Source organism: Vanacampus margaritifer, chromosome 2 (genome assembly GCF_051991255.1).
Source record: "Vanacampus margaritifer isolate UIUO_Vmar chromosome 2, RoL_Vmar_1.0, whole genome shotgun sequence".
Classification (NCBI taxonomy): Eukaryota; Metazoa; Chordata; class Actinopteri; order Syngnathiformes; family Syngnathidae; genus Vanacampus; species Vanacampus margaritifer.
The window spans coordinates 7,032,475-7,054,935 of NC_135433.1; the positions used below are offsets into that span (position 1 = coordinate 7,032,475).

Consider the following 22,461-nt stretch of genomic DNA (forward strand, 5'->3'; position numbering starts at 1 on the left):
ATATTGGGAAAAAAACACCACACAAAACATTGTAATATCCCTCACCAATTTTCACATTTATCTAACTATGCTTTTGATTGATTGATTGATCGATTGATCGATTTCATATAGTGCCCTATATGGGCATACACTAGCCTCGGCAACTTCCAATCAAAACTAATGATCAAATTATTTAAATGTATTAAATTAAATCTATTAATCAATGGAAAGAAGAAAAACAACAACACCTAATGTATGACTTCCTACTACTACTTTGAGAGGAGAGAGAAGATGGCTGCCCTCCAAGCATGGCCGCCACCGCCAACTCACTTGCGCCGCAAAATGTGCCAACTTCTCCAACACTTTGATGGCACTTGAGTGGAGCGCGACGGGACGCCGTCATCTGACTGGACCTGGCTGGACCGTACCGACCTGATAATTAGTCTAATGTGCTGGACAAAAGCTTCAACAAAGAAAAAAGGATGGAGATAGTTCCTCTGAGAGATAAGCTTGTATGGAATCGGAACCGATATATATATATATATATATATATATATATATATATAGGTGTTAAAATTAGTGCGTTCATTTTGAGTTAATTTAAAGTTCCTTTAATGCACAATTTTTTTTTAACGCACGATTGATGACCACCCTTTACTTGGAAAGTCTGCACTGGGGGAATTTCAGTCGCTACGCAGAAGACACGTAGACGTCAAAATGTAGCAGTAATAAATGTAATAATAATGCATATATTGGTGGAGAATAAGCTCAAGTTGTATTTTACAATTTAAAAAATGTGCACAATTTCACAAGATAGCTCTTAATATGAAAAGAAAAATGCACTGAGCTGTCACTGTCTTACAAATGCAATTATGCCATCTAGTGGCAGAAAAATGAACTCAACACAAATCAATATCACGCTTGTTTTTTTTTTTACAGTACATCTTTTTGAATTTTAACTCAATTTTATGAATTATTATGAAATTACTGTATCAATGACTAAAAGATGCAGTCATATTTCTATTTGTTCCACTAATAGAACTTTTAGAATACAATGTTAATAGGAGAATAGAAAATCGTGAGTTAACTATTCAAGTCATGAGATTTACCGACACCCCTAATATATATATATATATACAGTATATATATATATACTGTATATATATATATATATATATATATATATGTATATATATATATATATATATATATATATATGTATATAAGGAGGTGTCAAAATTAGTGCGTTCATTTTGAGTTAATTTAAAGTTCCTTTAACGCCACAATTTTTTTTAACGCGCGATTAATGACCACCCTTTACTTGGAAAGCCTGTACTAAGGTAATTCCAGTCGCTACGCAGCAGACACGTAGACATCAAAATGTAGCAGTAATAAATGTAATAATAATGCATATATTGGTGGAGAATAAGCTCAAGTTGTATTTTACAATTTAAAAAATGTGCACAATTTCACAAGATAGCTCTTAATATGAAAAGAAAAATGCACTGAGCTGTCACTGTCTTACAAATGCAATTATGCCATCTAGTGGCAGAAAAATGAACTCAACACAAATCAATATCACGCTTGTTTTTTTTTTACAGTACAGTGCATCCTTTTGAATTTTAACTCAATTTTATGAATTATTATGAAATTACTGTATCAATGACTAAAAGATGCAGTCATATTTCTATTTGTTCCACTAATAGAACTTTTAGAATACAATGTTAATAGGAGAATAGAAAATCGTGAGTTAACTATTCAAGTCATGAGATTGACCGACACCCCTAATATATATATATATATATATTTTTTTTGGTGTGTGTGGGTGGGGGGGGGGGTTATAATCTTTGTCATTTGTCATTGTTTGACATGATTTCTGGCCCGTGAAAAGCACTTAGTCCACATCTAAATTCTCAACTGATGAGAAACAAGAGGCAGGTTCATGCAAAGAGTTTATTTGTGAATGAGACTGCAGTATCATACAACAGTAGCACAATCATAATGACTCTATGAATTCTCCTGCTATATGTAGAGATACAAAGATCAAAGGCATGTCGAAAAGAAAACAATGAATGACTTCTCTTCCATTTTTTTCTTTTCATTTACTCTAAAAATAGCTTTTAAATACTTGGCATAGTCTCGTAAATTCAACTACGAAACACACACACGTTTTGCCCGTCGTCGCCTTTTTTTTTTTTTTTATGACCCTTTTTTTAAGTTTATTTTAATCACGAGAGCGTACCAAATGCAAATATACTTTATGAAAAAGAAAACATTTTCTTGCCCCCTCGTCCCGCTCACTTGCACTCCATGCAAGGAAGAAAAAAAGATGTAGAAAAAAGCACTTAAATCTCTTATGAAAATAGAAAATATTACAAGTGTGCATAATCACTGCTCACGTTGCACGTCAACCTGTCGTGTAGAAAAAAAAAGTCCAACCAGACTCTTTTATTATTTCGACGTTCAAAGTGTTAGCGCTCACATGCCAATCGTGGGGGGCTGTTTCTATGTGGGCGGGGCAAGTTTGCGTACATAAAAAAAAAAAAAAAAAAAAAGCGGTCAGTTATGCGTTATTTAAAAAAATAACGCAAACTTACGCTCGATCTGCTACAGCGTCCCCGGTTTTACTTGTCAAGTAAAACCACTAAATCTAAAACCTGTGACGACAGTGTTGCGTAGACTTGGAGAATATATTTGGCTGCAGTGTGATGCGATGCTTGTTATTAACAAAGAATACTCGGGCCACACTCAAAACAATAATTTATTACACTTTAAAATTCAAGGCGGAATTTCTCAATGAATTTGTATGTACTTGAAGAACAAAGTTGTTTATTTAAAAATAAGTCACGTATTTTCGAGAAAATGGTTTACGATCGAGAAAAAAGTCGTACATTTTTTAGAGGATTCATATTTTTTCGAGAAAAAAACTATTGTAATTTTACGATTAAAAAGTCTGACATTATCAATACTATGATCAGAAATTTTTTTGAATTTTTTGGGGATGTTTAAAAAAAAAAAAAAAAGAGTATTTTATCTTCACCAATAAAGCAACGCCAACAACAACAAAAAACATTTATAGAAAAAAGTTGCATATTTTCAAAATGTTTAGATATTGTTTAAAAAAAATCTGGGTATTTTTCACAATTGTATTTTTGAAAAAAAAAACATTTTTTAAAGTAAAATTTTTATCTTTTAGAGGTATATTTTTGAGAAAAGTCATCATTTATTATTCAGAATTTTAAAATACTTCTGAGGGCAGTTGAAGATTTTCAAGAAAAAATTGAAATCTTGGGAGAAATAGAGTACTTTTTTTTTGTTTTTTGAAAAAGTTGTATATTTTCAAGATAAGACCTGTATTTTCAAGGAAAATTTTGGGATATTTTGGGGGGAAAAAGTGTAATCATATATAAGTTGTTATCAAATAAAGTTACCTTATGTTTTGCAAAACAAAACAAAAAGTTATAATTTTAAAAAAGTTACAGAAAATATATAGCTTTCCTTGAGGGGGAGAAAAGTCATAATTACAAGGTTATGCATATATTTTCAGGGAAAAAGTTGTGTGTTTATCAAAAAAAAATTGTGAAAGTCAAATGTACAAAATTTATATATGCAAGTATAGATGTCAAGATTTTCAAGAAAAATATGGCCTTTCTTAATTTTTAAAAGGAATATAATTTTGGGGAAAAAAGGCTTACATTTTGAGGATCCCCCCCCCCCCCAAGAAAATAGTTTAATATTTTCAAGCGAAAAGTTGTATACATTAAGGAAATTGTCAATTTTAAAGACAAGACAAAAAGTTTGAAGGAAATTGTTATATACTTTTAGAAAAAAACTTTTTATCGTAATATTTGAGGATATAAGTGACATTTTTTGGAGTCATTTATTCTCAAGAGAAAATCTGAATTTTTCAAGCAATAAAGGCAGCTATCTTTTATTGAAATGTTTAAATACTTTCAAGAGCAGTCGTACATTTTCGAGAAAAAACTGTCATCTTGTGAGGAAGAAAATAACATACTTGAAGATGAAAAATGACAATTTCGAGAATACAATAACATTCTCAAATATATACTACTGTTTCCTCCAATTATTATGACTTCAATCTAAAAAAAAAAAGTTTTTCAATGTGGCCCTAATACTCCTCGTTTGTTTTAGTAAGGCGACGTCGAAATTTACAAGAAATGCTGAGACAACCGCTAAAATGCTACAAGTGTAAAAAGGCTACATAACAATTATGTTACGTTATGACAAATAATTCGCACACATCCGTTGTTGATTTGTTACAATGCAATGCTGGATAATGCAAAAACACACACAACTTTTCAAACACATTTTTACTACTACTGCTATTTTTTAAAAGTCTTTTTTTTTTCTTCATTATTCTCTATTTAAAAAGTCTTATCTAAAAACCCTGTATGCATTGAAAAATCCCACGATATTTTGGCGCATTTGTGTTTTAGCTGCAGCATTGCATTGTAGCGTTTAAGTACAACTACCAAAGAATTGCGACCCCCCCCCCCCTTTCCCGGAAATCATGTGTGAATGCTGAGAGCAGAGTAGCAATTACAATAATGACAATGATTCTGAAAAAAAAAAAAAAAAAGAGTTGACGTGGAGATACTTGTATCGGAATAGACAGCGACGTTACACACGTTAGCATCGCGGCGTATGCTAATCTCTCAGCTTTCACACGAGAAGTTGGACAACAAAGATGGAAACAATTTTCCATGTGTGTTTTTTTTCCCCCCACGGGATCAACAACAGAAGAGCCGGGGGCGAGTGCAAGCTGGAAGACGAGACGACGACAACGCACGAAACACGGCGCAGACGACGCGACAAACGCCACAAAAGAACTTCCATTGGAACGCTCTAGAAAATTAGAGACGCTGTCCATATGATTAGACTCTACTGACACGCATGTGGAGAAATAAAACTTTATGGCAAAAAATACAAAATATCTCTTAAAATATTTAAAATATATTTCATATATATTTATTTTTTTGTACATTATGCAAACGGATTAAAAGGCGATGATAGGAAAAATAAATACTCCGTGAAATGTAATGCAATGCTTAACAAATGTATTAGACCACCACCAATTTAACAGAACGGATCATCAATAAAATCATGTGAGAAAACTCAGACCCCAAAACTATTTCCCTTAGCTATATAAAATTTAATAGCAATTTCTATCATGAGTAAACCCGCTCAAAAAAACTCAAGAAGCCATGCTTAAATAGTAAGGAAGTCTGCCATTTTGGTTTTGGAGGCCATTTTAGGATCATTTTAGTTCAGCTCTTAGACTATTTTGAAGTCATTTTAAGTCATGTGAAAATCCATACCAGTTTTTCTTAGCAATAGAAGTAAACGGCAGACACAAAAAAAAAAAGTCTCAAGAATAAAAAAAGTCTCAAGAATATATGCCCGAAAAGGCACAGAAAATCTTCCATTTTGTTTTAAAGTGGCCATTTAAGGGTCATTTTCTTATGTTTGTGATTTTGGGAGTATCTCTTGGAATTTTTGAACCCAAAACCATTAACAAAACAAGTCTCTTGTCTTCCTTCCTTGTCTGTTGTTTAATGTTCTAGGTTGACTGAACCTGATACACTTAGCTACATTAAATTTAACCCTGGAGAACCCAAGAACCCTTTTCTTCTTTGGAAAATTATAAATTATACATTAAATGACTGCTATAAGTTCACTGAACACCAAAATATATGTTTTTTCAATTTTAACCCTTGTTTTTTTGAACTAGTTCAGAGTTGCTAATTTATCAAAAAATATATATAAAACATACTCCTAGGCATTCTGCAACATGATATGAAATAGATTAACAAAAAAAACACAATTTTACCATCTGATGGTTTGCTGAGAAGATGGTTTTGTTTGGATTGATTTCCAGCTCGACAAAACAGCATGTTGCCAGCCATCTTGTCACCACCACTCTGGCTCGTGTAAGTGCAATATTCATCCACTAGATGGCCCCATGCAGGGGTCAGAAGTGGCACTCTGGACTTTTGAAGTTAAATTTGTAAAAAAAAAAAAAAAAAGTCTTTGTTATTTGAGTAGCAGAATTTATAGGGGCCAAATTTGACCCCGTGGGTTCTCCAGGGTTAAAGTGGCCATTTAAGGGTCATTTTCTTATGTTTGGGAGTATCTCTTGGAATTTTTGGAAACTTGGCACCCAAAACCATTAGCAAAACAAATCTAAGTCTTTAATGTTGTAGGTTGACTGAACCTGATACACTTAGCTACATGAATTTTAACAGCAATGTCTATCATGTATATCAGGAGTAAACCCGCTCAAAAAACTCAAGAAGCCATGCCTAAGTACACAGAGGAAGTCAGCCATTTTGGATTAGGTGGCCATTTTAGTGTAAATATATGTTTGACAGCAGCTCTTGGCCTACTTTGAAGAAATTTTGAGTAATTTTGAAAATACAGCCTTTGAAGCCAGTTTCTCTTAGAAATGTGATATTTAATAGCAATGTCTACCACAAGTGGGTGCACAATAAACTCTCAAGAATATATTCCCGAAAAGGCACAGAAAATCTTCCATTTTGGTTTAAAGTGGCCTTTTAAGGGTCATTTATGTTTGGCAGTAGCTACTGGAATTCTTAGAAACAGCACCCAAAATCAGTTTCTCTTAGCTACATAAAATTTAATAGCAATGGGTAGGTATCGTGTTCAAACCCACAAAAAAAATCTCAAGAAGCCACGCCTGAAAAGATGCAGCAAGTCTGCCATTTTGTTTTAAAACCATCATTCCAGGGTCCCTTAACCCCTAGGCGGTAGGTATTGTGACCCGTTTTGGGCTTTTTGCTGGTTCTGACCAAACCATTTCAAAATAAAATACTGCCCACGGGTTAAAACAAATTAGACCTACAGATTTCGTCTTGCTACCAAATTTGAATCTCGTCTGGTCGACAGAAATGAGTTTTTATAATTGGCTGTGGGCAGTCAGCTGGAGGACTCCTATCCTCTAGGTGGCAGTGGTCTAATAAATCTGTCAAGCACTGTACATAGATCTATATGATGATGTAAAGCAGCAGCCCAAATACCCTGACACCATGTCCCTGTAGAATGATCACAAGACGACGCTTCCGACAGGTAGCTTCCATGACACCGCTCAGCTTATTTGTACAACAATATTGCTCTATCTCACTTCCTTTTTTAAACTGTGTTCTATTCTATCCGTTTGTCATTGTTGTAAGAGTTGCTGTCCATTTTTTATTGCTTCCTGAAGGTATCTGCGCGTTTAGACTTCACCTGAAAACAAGGCATGCCGTGAACTGAGCGGGCGATCATGTGATTAGCTTAGCTTAGCAACTGGGGGATAGAGGGATGGGGGTGGTGGGGGGCACAATGTTGCCGAGTTAAGTAAAGGCCGAGCGATGTCGGGAAATCAAAAACAGTTCTCGAGCCAAACGCGGTCGCGACGGGCGGTGCCGCCACCGCCGCGGTCGCGACTTTATTTTGGTACAGCAAATAATAGCAAAACCCTCAAAATTAATGCTTACATTCATAATGCGCAGATTCTCGAGTGTATTCACTGTCGTCATATGCATGGATGAGTTGCATAATGTCTGCCAATGAGAAAAGCATCGGGAGAAGACTGGGGGGGGGGGGGGGGTTGAAGAAGTCGGTAATCGTGGGCCGGGTAGGGTAGGGTAGGGTAGGGGGGCCACCTCCCTTTTGGCAGTGGAACAGCACTCTTAGAAGTCAAGCCGAGGGTGAGGGTGTGTACACAATGCTCTCGTCGGACAAGAAGGCCATTTCAGTGTCAAGAGATGAAGATGAAGGCATTCTAAGTTAGGCAGCCAGTTCACAGTGTTGTGTGGAGCGCTAAAACCTCGAGATGGGGACACGATGGACGCCGTCTTTTTCCACGCCGTCTCCACCTGTCACAGCGTTCTGCCACGTAAAAAGAGGAGTCATTACACAAGAGACCGCCATGCTTGGTCAGGTCAAAAGCAATTGGGGTTGGAAGATTTGGGGTGTGGTCTAGTCACTCAAGCCTGTGGAGTATCATGTTATCAAAGAGTATCGGGATTCAGCAGCTCGCAAAACATACAGGGGCAATGTAACCTCGATTAGCAACCTATGCTAATACAGTCATCAGTCAAATGAAACCTTTCATGTATAATATCCTAGAGCAGGCTTCTCCAATCCTGGTCCTCTAGAGCCAGAGTCCTGCAGGTTTTAGATGTTTCCGTTCTCCAACACACCTGATGCTAAAGATCAGGCTCATTATCAGGCTTCTGCAGAGCTTGCTGATGAGTTGATTAAATGAATCAGGTGTGTTAGTGGGCCAAAATATCTAAAAACCTGCAGGACTCCGGCCCTCAAGGACCAGGATTGGGGAAGCCTGTCCTAGAGTAAACTGACCTTCAGGATTCTTTTTTAGGTAAATAAATTTTGAAATCTGAACAAATTAAAGTGCCATAAAGCATTCTGGAAGATTTTGTTTTTATTTCTGGTGGTCCACTTTACAGGTGAGCCTGGTCGAGCGCGGGCACATTTAAACAAACCACACTCACAATCTAATGCGCTGCCCTAAAAGTATCTAAGAACTCCATCCTTCTGTCCATCCATCCATCTTCAAAAGCACTATCCTGTTCAGGCTGGAGCCTATCCCACCTAACTTCCGGTGAAAGGCACCCCTAGACTGGTCGCGTTTCAAATACGGTGCCACTGAGTAGAAACCAAAACCATGCTCCCTGCACCAAAATCAGGCAAGAGAACCACCACACCACAACTAGTGGCATAACTCTAAACTTAACTTACCTGAAAGTAGACTTATCACTTCGCTTTGCAGTTTTGTCGAATTGGCACGATCCAGTCACCTCTTCATCTTTGCCTTCCCCGCCTCTCTGGGAAGCGGCGGGGGGATCCTGGGACTCTTTGCCCTCTCCGTCTCCCTCCCCAGAGTCATTGCTCCTGATGCTCAGGCGTCTCATGCGATACATCACGTCCACCTCCCGCATCCTGCCCAGGCGTTCCACGGCCCCTTGGCCGGGAGAGATGGCTAGCTTATTCTGCAGAGCTTCGATTCTGTCAGGTAGGGCGTCGCTCCGCCGCTCCCCTTCCAAGCTGAGAGACAGCCTGCGGTCTAGCTTTGGCACGACTGAAAGGGGCAGTCTCTCTGGCGGGAACTCTGGCAACCCAGTGTGATCTCGTCCCGGGTGGGTCCATAGGACAAGTCTATGCTCGGCTAGAGCAATTGGCTTCCTCTCTTGCTCCTGCTTGTCGTCCAATGTTGCGACAGTTTGTCCCTCGTGTCCCCGTGTAGCGTCAGCCTCAACACTTTGCGCTGTTTCCCCCTCAGTGACTTCTTTCTGTGCTGACTCCACCAACTCAGTTTTACTCAGTTCTTCTGAGTCTGCTGACCCACCTGTGGAGCCATCTACTGTTTCTTCAACCTCGGCCAAATTGTCTTGTGTTGACGAATCCTTCTTCTTTGCATTAGTACCAGAGTTCTGCAGTTCCCAATTCTTCGCATTCTCAGCAGGACTTTCAGCTGCAGCACACTGCGGCGGACTTCCATGTGGATTGACCGAGCTATCTGAACTGTTCTCCTCGTGGAGAGGAGGCAGCGGGCCCTGTCTCAACTGGTTTTCCAGCTCCCTTTTGCAAATAGGGCAGTCCTCCTCTGAATCGAAATCTTGAGGAACCGCCGGGTCATTAGGATCGTTTGGATCCCGAGAGTGACGCAAAGTCTGACATATGTCTTCATAGTCAGGAGGACTCGTCAGCGTGGAGGCATCCTGCATGGGCTGTCGGTCCGCCCATGGCACCTCCGCCGCCGCGCTGTTTGTCGTCGGGCTGAAGTCACAAAGTGGCGTCTCAATGGGTTCGTCCGGCAGATCCAGTTTCACCGTCCTGCCGTCGTTGCTACGTCTACGTGGAAGATGCGGAACAACCCTGTATTCTCTAAAGCCCGACTCCCTAGGGGGCACAGGAAGTTCTTCCCTAAGCTGTTTGCTGAATGTGACCGACTTGGTGGCGGGCCTAGAGAAGGCGCTCTTGACTTCTCTGTACTCTGGATCAACAGACCAGCTGACTGCACTGCGCCTAAGGCTGCTGGGTTTGTTGAGAGGCTGGGACGTCAGCCGGATTTTGATACGCTCGGGGATTTCAACTGTTCCATCTGGGACTTTATTGCTAGCAGCACCGAGCTCCAAGATGTCTTTGTAGGCCTCGTTGAGGTCCTCGATGCACTTGTCAACGCTAGGCTGTTTGCTGCTCTGTTTCTGCTGCTGCTGCTGCTGTTGATCCTGGACTTCTTTTTGGATTGCCTCCAGCTCTTTGACAGCATCCCATGGACGCTGGCTGACAATCGGTTTTATCAGGAACTCAGGAACCTTGAACACATCCTTACCACTGCTCGCTGCTGGTTTGCTATCCACATTTCCTGAGGGTGGCACTGCTGGCTGCTGAGCTGTGCTCTTATTCAGCTGGTTGGAGAAAGTGGTGGTCAGGGAGAAGGCGCTGTTGCTGGAAAGTTTTAGACTCTTCACTCCCTTGATGGGGAAAGTGAAGGCAGTGCCCGCTACACCGCCACCATCTGCAGGGGCTTCAGTAGCAGCAGGGTCTGTGGTATGTGGTATGTGGTCTTCTTGTGCTTCCTTGTTTTCAGGGCCAGGTTTTTCCGCCTCTGGGCTAGTTTGCGTCTCCTGGTCGCGGTACTGGTTTGCGGGCCAAGATCCTGACAACTTCAGTTCCTTGTAATGGTTTATTTTAGGAGGTCTACAAGGCAACTTTTTGAACATTTTACTGCTTGCTCGACTGCTCGTCTTGCTGCTCGCTATGCTACCAGTTAACGCTTGCAGCTCTGCCTCGGCTGAAGATGTGCTTTGGAGACTTTGGTTTGTTAAATGGCCTGTTTTGTTTTCACTGGGACTGTCAGCTGGGTCTGGTGATTTCTCATTATTGTTGTTTTGGTCACGGATTGTACCAGTGAGCTGTGGGGTGACCGGAACAGAAACTAAACAAAAGATAGTTTCGCTTAGTCTTTTTTTTAGATTTTTGGACTTGTCCTTGTCCGGTGGTTCGGGCTGTTCGACTTTCTTTACTTCTGACACAGTTTCAGAGACAACCGGCTCAGACGGCTTGCACGGGGGAGGTGGTGGTTTACCCAGAATAGATGAAGGGAAAAACTGACTACGATTTTGTTCAGGACCTACACTCTCACTTTTTTTGTTCAATCCCCTGTTTCCCCATCGAGTACTGCTGTCATTTTCAGGAAGGGTCGTCTTGCGACCCGTGTTGAGAGATTGTCCCTGTTGGGGAGGAAAGGCACTATCACATGTAGATTGTCCTAAATTCTTAGCGGATGGATTCTCTTTGTTGATGTTCCGGATCTTGTCTGAGTCGGTGAGAGAATTTCCGCCGGGCCCTCCTGAGATTTGATTCACTCTTGCGTCTTCAGCTGGTACTTGACGAGCTTGACTTGGTTGATCTTTGTGTCCAGAGGGTATTTGCTTTCGATAGGACGCCCCACGTTCTCCGTAGTGTTCCAGCCACGAGTCACCCGCGTGCCTCGTCAGCCACCTCCCGGGGTCTGAGCTGGGCTGCAGGGAGTCGGATCTCCACCGCAGGTTAAGCATTTCGTTACGATTGATTGACACAGCTCTTGGGGGTGGGGCTCTTTTATACGACGGGGGCGGGATGTAGCCCGGGGGCTCCATTCCAGAGAGTGAGTGTTGTGCAAAATAGTCATGTCGCAGCTCCCCGCCCCTTGAATAAAAGATCGGCCTGTCTTTTAGCTTGAGACCCTGGTCTATAGCAAGCATTTCTGCACTACCCCTAATTTGCTGGTGAATCTCATATGACGGCGGCTTTAAGGGCCTGTTGAACCTGGGCTTTGGTAAAAGTGCAACATGGCTGCTTGGGCCGGCAGTCCTGCCCCACCGTTCCCTGCCAATAGCGCCGCTATAGATATACCGACTATAGGGCCCGGAGAAAAGAGTGCTGCTTAGCCTTTGCGGTCTGTCTGGTAAGCTTGGTCTGGATGGAATAAGCTCTCTGCTGTTTGTTCCGTCAGGTGACAAAACTCTTGGGAGAGACTGAGACTTGGCTTTTGTTCTTGGGTGAAAAAAAACATCAGGCGTCCTCAGGCGATACTGCTCCAAAGCCCACCTTTCCCCGTCCCCGTCCGACAACTGCCTGCCCAGCCCCACGGCGGGCCTCCACTCCTCAGTACCAAGGCTCTGACACTTTCGCTCCCCGGTCACCCTCAGCTGACCGGGAGCATCCTGGTCCCGCAGCCAGGAAATTTCCTCCCATAGCTGCTGCGCTTGCCTCTCTGCCCTGAGTTCCTCGGCCGCTATGAGGGCCTGCGGTCTCCACGCCCCCGCAGAAGCTCTCAGCTCCCTGCCGTCGGCATAGTCCAGAAGAATGCTAAAGTCTTGACCTCGCCTCCGCCAGTACGAAATATCCCTCTCGTCGTGGCTTAGCGGCTCAGAGTAGGTCAAACTTGGGACATCATAGAAACTGTGAAGACAAAAAAAACTCCGTCTTAGTAAGACTGCATGCGGTGTTTGAAGGACATACCATGAACCCTTTGTAAGTTTTCTTTGATTTAGGCAAGAATGTTGGTCATGTTGGGGGTTGAAATCATTTTGAACAGCGACAACTTGTTTCATCACAAATTGGGACAAGTGAGTATTAGTTAGCTGCTAAACTTCTACGCTAGTCTCTCTCACTCAGACACTGCCCCGCCCGTCTCTGTTACGCTTTAGAATACGCGAAATTCAAATGTCGACTTGACCCGCCGACCACTTGTCTAAATTTGCTGATTGGTCACAACGGAACTGTTATCGGAATATTCTTTGTCTAAATAATCGTCAGATAAATCAAAGTGTCAGGGAGCCGATATGCTAACATGTGACGGATAGGGTTCCACCACACATTGAACGGCTTTACACGACAGACATACTTTTACTACACGTGTGTGTGCGTGTGCATTTGTGTGTGCGCGATGGCTTTTCCAACAAAGTGCTGAAGTCAGCCGCTTCTCCGGCGTCCCTTAAAGACGCAAATTGTGATGTTTGTGCAATATGATCAGCATTTTTAATTGTGCTGACCTTTACTTAAAGGGCTGTCGGTGAAAAAAAAAAAAAAAGCATCAACAGTACATGTCTGGATGAATGCAACCCATCAACGGACCATAAACATTTGGATATTTTATTATGCCATACATTACGATATGATACGTATGTGATGTGTTTAGACACATACAGTATGACATCATATGGTGCGATACAATACTATTGTGATAGTTATGATAAAACGTTATGACATAAGATGTCATATAATGCAATAATTCATTTAAGTCAAACTGGGAAAATTTTGATTTACAGTACCTTATCTGGCCTTTTCATTAGGTACACCCACCCAATCTTGAATATGCAGTGAAATGTGGAAACTATATGACTATTTGTGAGGGCTGTGGTAATAATTAATTAAAAATATTTTTTTATATTATTATTATTTTTTTAATATATATTTATTATTATGGATTAATACAAGAATAGTTACGATATTGTTTTATTTTTAATTATTTCTGGGATTTACCTATTCAATACCCAAATATTTCAATTAGACCTGTCAAATTTAATCGATAAGTAATCGATTATCTAATTAATCACAACTATTTTAGTAATCGAGTAATCGTTTGGAGCCATTTTTTTTATTTGAAGTTGTCCAAATCCTCTGATTTCAGCATATCAACAGTAATTGTTCACTAATTTATGTAGACCTTCATGAAAGAAGACTGATTATCTTCAGTGTTTAGTTAAAATAAAATATTTGCAAATATCAGTTTTTAATTTGGAAAACAATGACCGAACCAGTAATCCCTCCACTTTTTTGAATCACTATACGAATATGAAGTATGAAATAAACACCAATTAACTGGTTAATAAACCAAAAATGTTTTTGTAATACACTTCAATACAAAATTGAAATCATCTGATTAGTCGATTAATCGATTGGATAGTCGAGAGATTAACTCATTCACTGCCATAAATTAATTTAAAAAAAAGATGATTAAAAATTAGGGGCGACAGGCAATTAAAATGTTTAATTGTAATTAATTGTATGGGTTCACTGGTTAACTCACGATTAATCGCAAATTTTATATCTGTTCTAAATGTACAATGAAAAAAAATCTAGGTTTTCATACTCTTGTTAACAAAAGTGGAAAAAAATGTTAAACTAATAGAAATAGTTCAAATGAATTTTTGACGTCTATAGCCGTCAATGGCAGTGAATGAATAAAAAGGAAAGAAAAGATTACTGAAAATTTGGGCCATCAGGTGATTAAAATTTTAATCGTAATTAATCGCATTACTTCACTCGTTAACTCACGATTAATCACAAATTTCATATCTGTTCTAAATGAACAATTAACAAAAATCTAGCTTTTCATACTCTTGTTAACAAAAGAGGAAAAAAAATTAAACTAATAGAAATAGTTCAAATGAATTTTTGACGTTTTTAGCCGTCAATGGCAGTTAATGAGTTAATGGATTTCAAAAAATAGTCGATAGTGACAACACTAATTTCAATGTGTTCTCCAAAGGGTTAATCATCATTAGAGGTGCTTTTCCCCCCGTCATCTATTAAAAAACAACTCAACACGTGTAAAAATAACCACGACAAATGAATGACCACACTGTGTGTGTGACCTGCGCCGTACGCGTACGTACGTGTGTGTGTGTGTGTGTGAGTCACAAGCAGCATATGCTAGCGTATGGCTGAGGGGGGAGCCGCGCACGGAGCCGCGCACACTTGCCCAGCAACATGCTGACATCACAAAGCACGTGCTGGATGGGATTCGGTGTGCCGGTGTTTACAGTGGAGCGGCTCTGTGTGCTGTCTTGACGCAAGTTCAATTCACCCCCGACCTCCATCTCGCTCGGCTGTTGTTTTCATCTGTCATGAGAGGGGGGGGGGGGGGTTCGAGCTAGCTCGTCAGAAGGCCGGCGTGAGATTTGTCAGCCGTGCTGCTGCAGGAAGGAGGGATGTGGTGGGAGTTGGGGGGAATGGGGGGGACCTGCAGTGCAGCTTTTGCATGCTGACGGGAGGAAAGGCGTAAAAAATAAAATAAAAAAGTGTGTGTGGGGGGGGGGGGGGGGCACTCACCCGCTGTCAGTCGCCAAAGAATCCCCCAAGGGCTGAGCGTCACCTAGGATACCCATGAGGGCCTCCTTCCTCCTCCTGTCGCCCTCGTTGTCCACGTAACCCTTGAGGGGCGCCGGCCTGCTGCCGAACAAGCCCGCCGAGGCCCCGCCACGCTCCGCCTCGTAGCCGTTGAGCGCCGCCGCCGCCGCCCGGCCCGGCAGCAGGAGCTCCCGCTGGCAGTCGGCGGGCCGCTTGTCGTACGCCGCGGCCGACGGCGGGCCGCTCCTGGGCAGCTTGTATCCGTGCGAGATGAGCAGGTCCTCCACGCTGTACATGGCGGCACACGTACGGAGGAGGGGGGGGGAGGCAAAGGTGGGGGGGTTGCCTTATGCGCTGTGGTGTTCAGTAGAGGCCATTACTTTGGGGAAGGAGACGGCAAAAGAAAAACAAAAAGAAAAGGTTAACCACACGCTAAGTACAATATCGTCTTCTAGTCATTCTGATATGATTGGCGCCAATAAAATACGGTACAGTTGCAATATTTGGTTTCTGCGGGTATCGGAAAGTCTCATTTCATGCTATTTTTAAAGCAAAAAAAACAAACAAATTTAATGCCCACATCATACTGTAAATGCACACATATACGTTAGGGCTGGGTTTAAGAAAACAAATAATCAATATTGAATCGATTTTCCTTTTCAGGCCTGGTATCGATTCATAAAACCTGTTTTTCCCATACATGTATAAGAAAATGAAATTTTAACTCATTCACTGCCATTGACGGTTATAAACGTCAAATTTCATTTGAACAATTTCTACTAGTTAAACATATTTTTTCCACTTTTGTTTAAAAAAAAAAACTAGAAAAAATGATTGTAAATAAAACCATGAATCGATTATTTTAATATGTTTTTCCCATACATGTATAATAAAATGAAATTTTAACTCATTCACTGCCATTGACGGTTATAAACGTCAAATTTCATTTGAACAATTTCTACTAGTTAAACATATTTTTTCCACTTTTGTTTAAAAAAAAAACTAGAAAAAATGTTTGTAAATAAAACCATGAATCGATTATTTTAGTATGTTTTTCCCATATATGTATAATAAAATGACATTTTAACTCATTCACTGCCATTGACGGTTATAAACGTCAAATTTCATTTGAACAATTTCTACTAGTTAAACATATTTTTTCCACTTTTGTTTAAAAAAAAAAACTAGAAAAAATGATTGTAAATAAAACCATGAATCGATTATTTTAATATGTTTTTCCCATACATGTATAATAAAATGACATTTTAACTCATTCACTGCCATTGACGGTTATAAACGTCAAAATTTCATTTGAACAATTTCTACTAGCTTAACATTTTTTTCCTCTTTTGTTTAAAAAAAACGATTGTACATTTAGAACAGATAAAATTTGTGATTAATCGTGAGTTAACTAGTGAAGTCATGCGATTAGTTTTGTTTAAAAAAAAATTATCGCCTGACGCCCCTAATTTGCTTTTCTTTAAAAAATAATTGTAATTATAATTTTTTAATTTTTAATATTTATTTATTTATTTATTTATTTTTATTTTTTTCACATGACTTCTCTAGTTAACTCACGATTAATCACAAATTTTATATCTGTTCTAAATGTACAATAAATTTTTGCTATTAACTCATTCACTGCCATTGACGGCCATGGACGTCATAAGTTCATTTGAACTATTTCTATTAGTTTAACATTTTTTTCCATTTTTGTTAACAAGAGTATGAAAACCTAGATTTTTTTTTGTACATTTAGAACAGATATAAAATTTGTGATTAATCGTGAGTTAACTAGTGAAGTCATGCGATTAATTACGATTAAAAATTGTAATCACCTGACACCCTTAATTTTTATAATCTTTTCTTTTTTAAATAAATAAAATAATTGTTATTATTTTTGTCAAATTTTTAATAATCTTTTTTTTAAAGATTTTTTTAAAAATTAGGGGCGTCAGGCGATTACCATTTTGAATTAATTGCATGACTTCACTAGTTCACTTACGATTAATCACAAATTTTATATCTGTTTTAATACAATTTAAAAAATCTAGGTTTTCATACTCTTGTTAACAAAAATGGGAAAAATGTTAAACTAATAGAAATAGTTAAAATAATTTTGTTGACGTCTATAGCCGTCAATGGTAGTGAATGAGTTAATAGCATACAGACTTTTGTTCTATTTGAGGAAACATTTGCATATTATAGATTACATTATAAAGTGGCAAATTATCTTTAAAAAATAATTAACAAAACAACCCAAAGTGATTTCATTTAAATTTTTTATCTTTTTTTTTTTTTTTACCCAAAAAATTGTGTTGGCCCCTTTCAGACACATATTGTGTTATTTTTGACTGAAATGTTTTTAGAGTGTATGATACGGTATGATACAATATGGCACAATCCAATAAGATAAATTATGATACATTGAAATTTGATATGATGAGATGTAATATTATACATACAGTACGGTATATGATATGATGTTGTATATTGTATTATGTTGCAATACATCATGATATAATGCACTACAAAACTATATGATATAATGTGATACGAACCCAATGATATGATGATACCATACCGTATGATATGATACAGTACAACACAGTGCACTATGCTAAGATATAAGGATATAACAAAAAACGGTTTGAACCGGAAAATCTTTTTTTTTTTTTATTTAAAACGTGAATGCATTGGATCGAACCGAATTGAATCGTTCCACTTTGAAATACGGTGTTCCCCTCGTTTAGCGTCGGTTGAATGAAATCCGACAAAGTAGTCAGCTTCAATTTTTACATTTATTATAAATGTTTTTAAGCTGTAACACATTTTTTTACACTTTTCTCATGAGAGGCATTTACATTTTCTCACATTTATGTCTTGTTTAAACACTAGGGGTGGGAATCTTTTAATGTCTCACGATTTGATTCCGATTTTTGGGTCTGCAATTCGATTCAGAATCAATTTTCGATTAAGAACGATTTTGATTCAAAATGATTTGATTGACAATGATTTTTGATTCAATCTATAGATGTGCAAGGAATTGTAATGATCTACTCCAGTCTGACTCGCTAATGCTAATTAGCGCGCTACTCGCGGCACTTTTATCACCCAAAAGAACGTCTGGCTCCACGCTGAATTATTATTTTTTTTATTGGAATAACTTGATCGTGACTTTTTCCTTGTACTCTCTAATGTGGCTACAACTTAACAGTGTATTAGACCGTGTGGAACCACACTGCCCCTCAGTGGCTAAACCGGGTACAACATGAACAGCGCTCCAAATAAAGGCAAACACAGACAAAGGCAAGACAGTATAAAATAATGTAAATAAAATCGATTTTGGGACATTTAAAATCGATTCTGAATCATACTAAATGAGAATCAATTTTTGGGCGCACCCCGATTAAACACCCTCAATGTTCAAAACTTAATAAATAAATAGTTATACTACTGTAAAAAAAAAAAAATGCATGCAAAATTGCATTAAAAATATACGCCAAAGAGCAAGGTAGCGAAAAGTGAACCGCGTTATAGCGAGGGGAAACTGTATATCAAGATGTGTTTTATTGGTGTGATATATCTTAGAAAAAAATGACACATTTACAGTACTGAAAAGTTCATTCAAATGAATCTAAAATGACAACAAAAAAGTAATTATATCATACCCTGTCAAATGGGATACCGGTACCAGTACATCGATGTTTTGGCGTCAAAAACGGCTCAGTATCTGTTTTTTTTTTTTAGCACCGGTAGTTAAAAACAATAAATACAACACAGCCCGCCCACTGTTTTAAAAGCAGGTACACATACCTCGCCTCGGAAAACGCCTTAAGTAAGCGACGCGCCTCTTTCAGCGCGTGCACGTGAGGACGCAGGAAGATGGCGTCACGCACTGAACACGGAAGCGCTCGCTGGACGTGCACCCCTCGTTGAGAAATACGACGCGCAAAGTGTCACATGGAACTTTTTTTCTTCTTCTTCTTACATGGCCGACAGCCACGGCAAGACAACCGACATGACGTTTTGTAACAAGTGCAAATGTTTTTCGCAAAAGAAGCAGAAGAAAAAGCAACAATCCCTCCTGGCCCTGCGGTGGACTCAAGGTGCGTTCAATGAACAGGCACGCAGTAGGAAATTACAGTTACATAATTTAAATGAAAAAAAAAAAAAAGCACAGATGACTGACAGAGCGACAGGTCGTGATGCACTTTTTGACATTTCCCTTAAAAAATAATCGAGTGCGAGTTATTTTGTTCCCGGTTTGTAGTATTTGATGACGCATTTGACTAATTGGGAGCGGAATGGAGAAGAGCAGAGACGCGCGCACACACAAGCAACGTTACATTGACTCATGTGAGTGCCACTGTATTACCAATATTTAAAACAGATGACATCAAATGCAGTCAAATAAGTACTTCAAGAATATGGCATGCAATGTGAAAGCACATACAGTATATACATAAATAAATACAGTATTTACATAAATTAACGTGTATACATCCTAATATTTGGAATTAATAAAAATATATAAATAATTTGAAGTTCTTTTGTCAGTTTTCATTTTGCTGCTTTTGCTGATGTTTTAGATTTTTGTCGAGGTACCGTTTCAGTACCGGTATCGAGATATTTTATGCGGGTGTAGTATCGAAGCCAAAACGTTGGTATCGTGACACTAGTACCATATCAAATCGAATCGTCGCGTCGAAACCGTCCTTGAATTGTTTCGCGCATCACACTCTAAAAACAGTTGGGTCAGAAGTAACGCAATTATGGATCAAAAATGAACCGATATCACTTTATGGGTCAATTTGACCGAACTTTCTGGGTTTCCTTTTTTTTTTTTACCCAAGTAAAGGATCTGACCAATATTTATGAGTTGTTTTACACTAAAAGACCCATTTCAAATAGACCCAAGTAGAGGATCGGTCCGGTTTTGACCCATAGCTGGGTTATTTTTGACCCAACTCTTTTTAGAGTGCATGTATTCAAAAAACCGTATCGGATTGTCTTTCGTAGAGAGATGCTACTAAGATATTAGGGGTGGGAATCTTTGAATGTCTCACGATTCGATTCGATTCCGATTTTCGGGCCTGCGATTCGATTCAGAATCAGTTTTCGATCAAGAACGCTTTTTGATTCAAAATGATTTGATTGACAATGATTTTTGCTTCAATCTATAGATGTGCAAGGAATCGTAATGATCTACTCCAGTCTGACTCGCTAATGCTAATTAGCGCCCTACTCGCGGCACTTTTATCACTCAAAAGAACGGCTCCACGCTGGAAAAAAATACTTTTATTGGAATAACTTGATCGTGACTTTTTCCTTCTACTCTCTAATGTGGCTACAACTTAACAGTGTATTAGACCGCGTGGAACCACACTGCCCCTCAGTGGCCAAACCGGGTACAACATGAACAGCGCTCCCAATAAAGGCACACACAAACAAAGGGAAGACAGTATAAAATAATTTAAATAAAATCGATTTTGGGACATTTAAAATCGATTGTGAATCGTACTAAATGAGAATCACGATTCGTATGAGAATCGATTTTTTGGGCACACCCCTAATGTATATGATTCCATACATTTCAATATCATGCACAACAATGTGATACAGTACAATTTGATGTGATACGAAGCAATGATTTGATGGAACATGATCACATACATCACATTGTGATCAAATATGATCCAACCCAATGCATTACGGTATAATAATTAGCATCGTTGCTACTTTATTCAACAATATTATTCCTGGAACAGAGACGCACTGAAGCACTACCATTCAACTTGTTAAGTATATGCAGTAGGCTAATTTATTCCTGGAAAAGATGGAACGTAAATGCACAGCATGACTTCTTCTTGGAACTGATGGGCAGTGAATGCACCACAATCCACTTTTTTTATGAAGTACATGACTTGCTCGTGGAACCGAGGGACAGTGAATGCACCACCAGTCAACTTACACAAGGTCATGACTTCAAAGCCCCTTTAATTTGCATAGCAACAACCAAAGTATCACTTTTTGCTACCACAGGAGATCGTTAAAAAAAAAAAAAAAGCATCCGCAAACTTATCGACACTAAAAGTGCGCATATGCGAACATTTGCTGCCATGAAACAAAGTTGTTCACGCAGGAGGTCACATAAAGTTCACTTCCAATGTGCATAAATGAACAGCACCACATAATGTACATTCACGTCTCACAGCATGGGGAGTGTACATGGATCTTTACCTAGTAACATACACAAACACACACTCTCTCAAAATCCGTAAATATCTCCTCATCCTCCTGCCATGAATGAATCATGGCAGGTGAAACGCGTATCATAACACACGGCCATCCATAATACATGCTTCATGTGCACCACGCCTGCGTGGCCGCATGCCATGCTATGCTATATGCTACGATGCTACGCTATGGGTGGGGGGGCACTGCAATATGGCAACATCATGAGCCCTATCATCATACCTGCCTGGAGACAGCTGCATGCACCTGCACTTCAACTTGCACATGCGGCCATGCTGCGACCCAACCCCGCCCGTGCGAGGGAGGGGAGAAAGAAAAAAAACACCACCAAAAATAATAATAAGGAGACCAATCATAAGAATTCAAGCGAAAACGCACAAGTTGCAGATGCGCTAAACTGGGAGTGTTTACCGACGCGCACACGCGCTCACGCGCAAACATGCATGCATAGCAACCCCTCCCTAGAAACCATGCAGCCGGCGATGGGCTGCACATTGCACAGGGAAGGGAAGCGGGGAAACAACGCATGCAAAAAAAAATAAGTCATTTCGGTGTGGAAACATACCTGGCGAGATGCGTGCGTGCGTGTGTGCGTGCGCGGCCGCTCGCTGCTGTTCGGCTTGCTCACAGAGCGCGGAGCCCGAGCCGAGCATGCCGATTGGTAGGCGGGGAGGACGCGCCGGTTGCTGGCTGCCTCGGACTGCATGGGCTCCCCGAGACACACGCAGGGAGGGGGGTAGGGAGGCAGGGGAGGCAGGGGGAGGCAGGGTGGGGTGGGCTGCCGCTCCTCCTCGCTCGTTGCCTGCACAAATGGTTACGAACTCTCGGCGCAACTTTGCTTTTTAACGGCACGAGTACCAAAACCTGCTTCTTCTTTTTTTAGGTCCCTTAATGGAAAGTTTTTCAATATTAGCCCCTGTGACAAATTAAACAAAATTAGGAGGATGTGTTGATATAGTGACAAGATGGTCAAACAAATCTCAAGGAGCAATGTCTGAAATTCAAAAAGGAAGTCGGCCATTTTGGTTTTAAGCGGCCATTTTGGGCGCAATCCAGGAT

The 22,461-nt window shown here is 39.8% G+C and overlaps 1 protein-coding gene across 1 annotated transcript; it reads right to left on the reverse strand.

Moving 5' to 3' along the window:
* Positions 1–1,918: 1,918 nt before the first annotated feature.
* On the reverse strand, positions 1,919–22,108 carry jcadb (junctional cadherin 5 associated b). The gene is made up of 4 exons (XM_077559724.1): positions 21,968–22,108; positions 15,127–15,523; positions 8,764–12,471; positions 1,919–7,890 (listed from the first exon to the last, which is right to left on the reverse strand). The coding sequence occupies exons 2-4, from the start codon at positions 15,438–15,440 to the stop codon at positions 7,881–7,883; spliced, it is 4,032 nt and encodes a 1,343-aa protein (XP_077415850.1). The 5' UTR covers positions 15,441–15,523; positions 21,968–22,108; the 3' UTR covers positions 1,919–7,880.
* Positions 22,109–22,461: the final 353 nt, after the last annotated feature.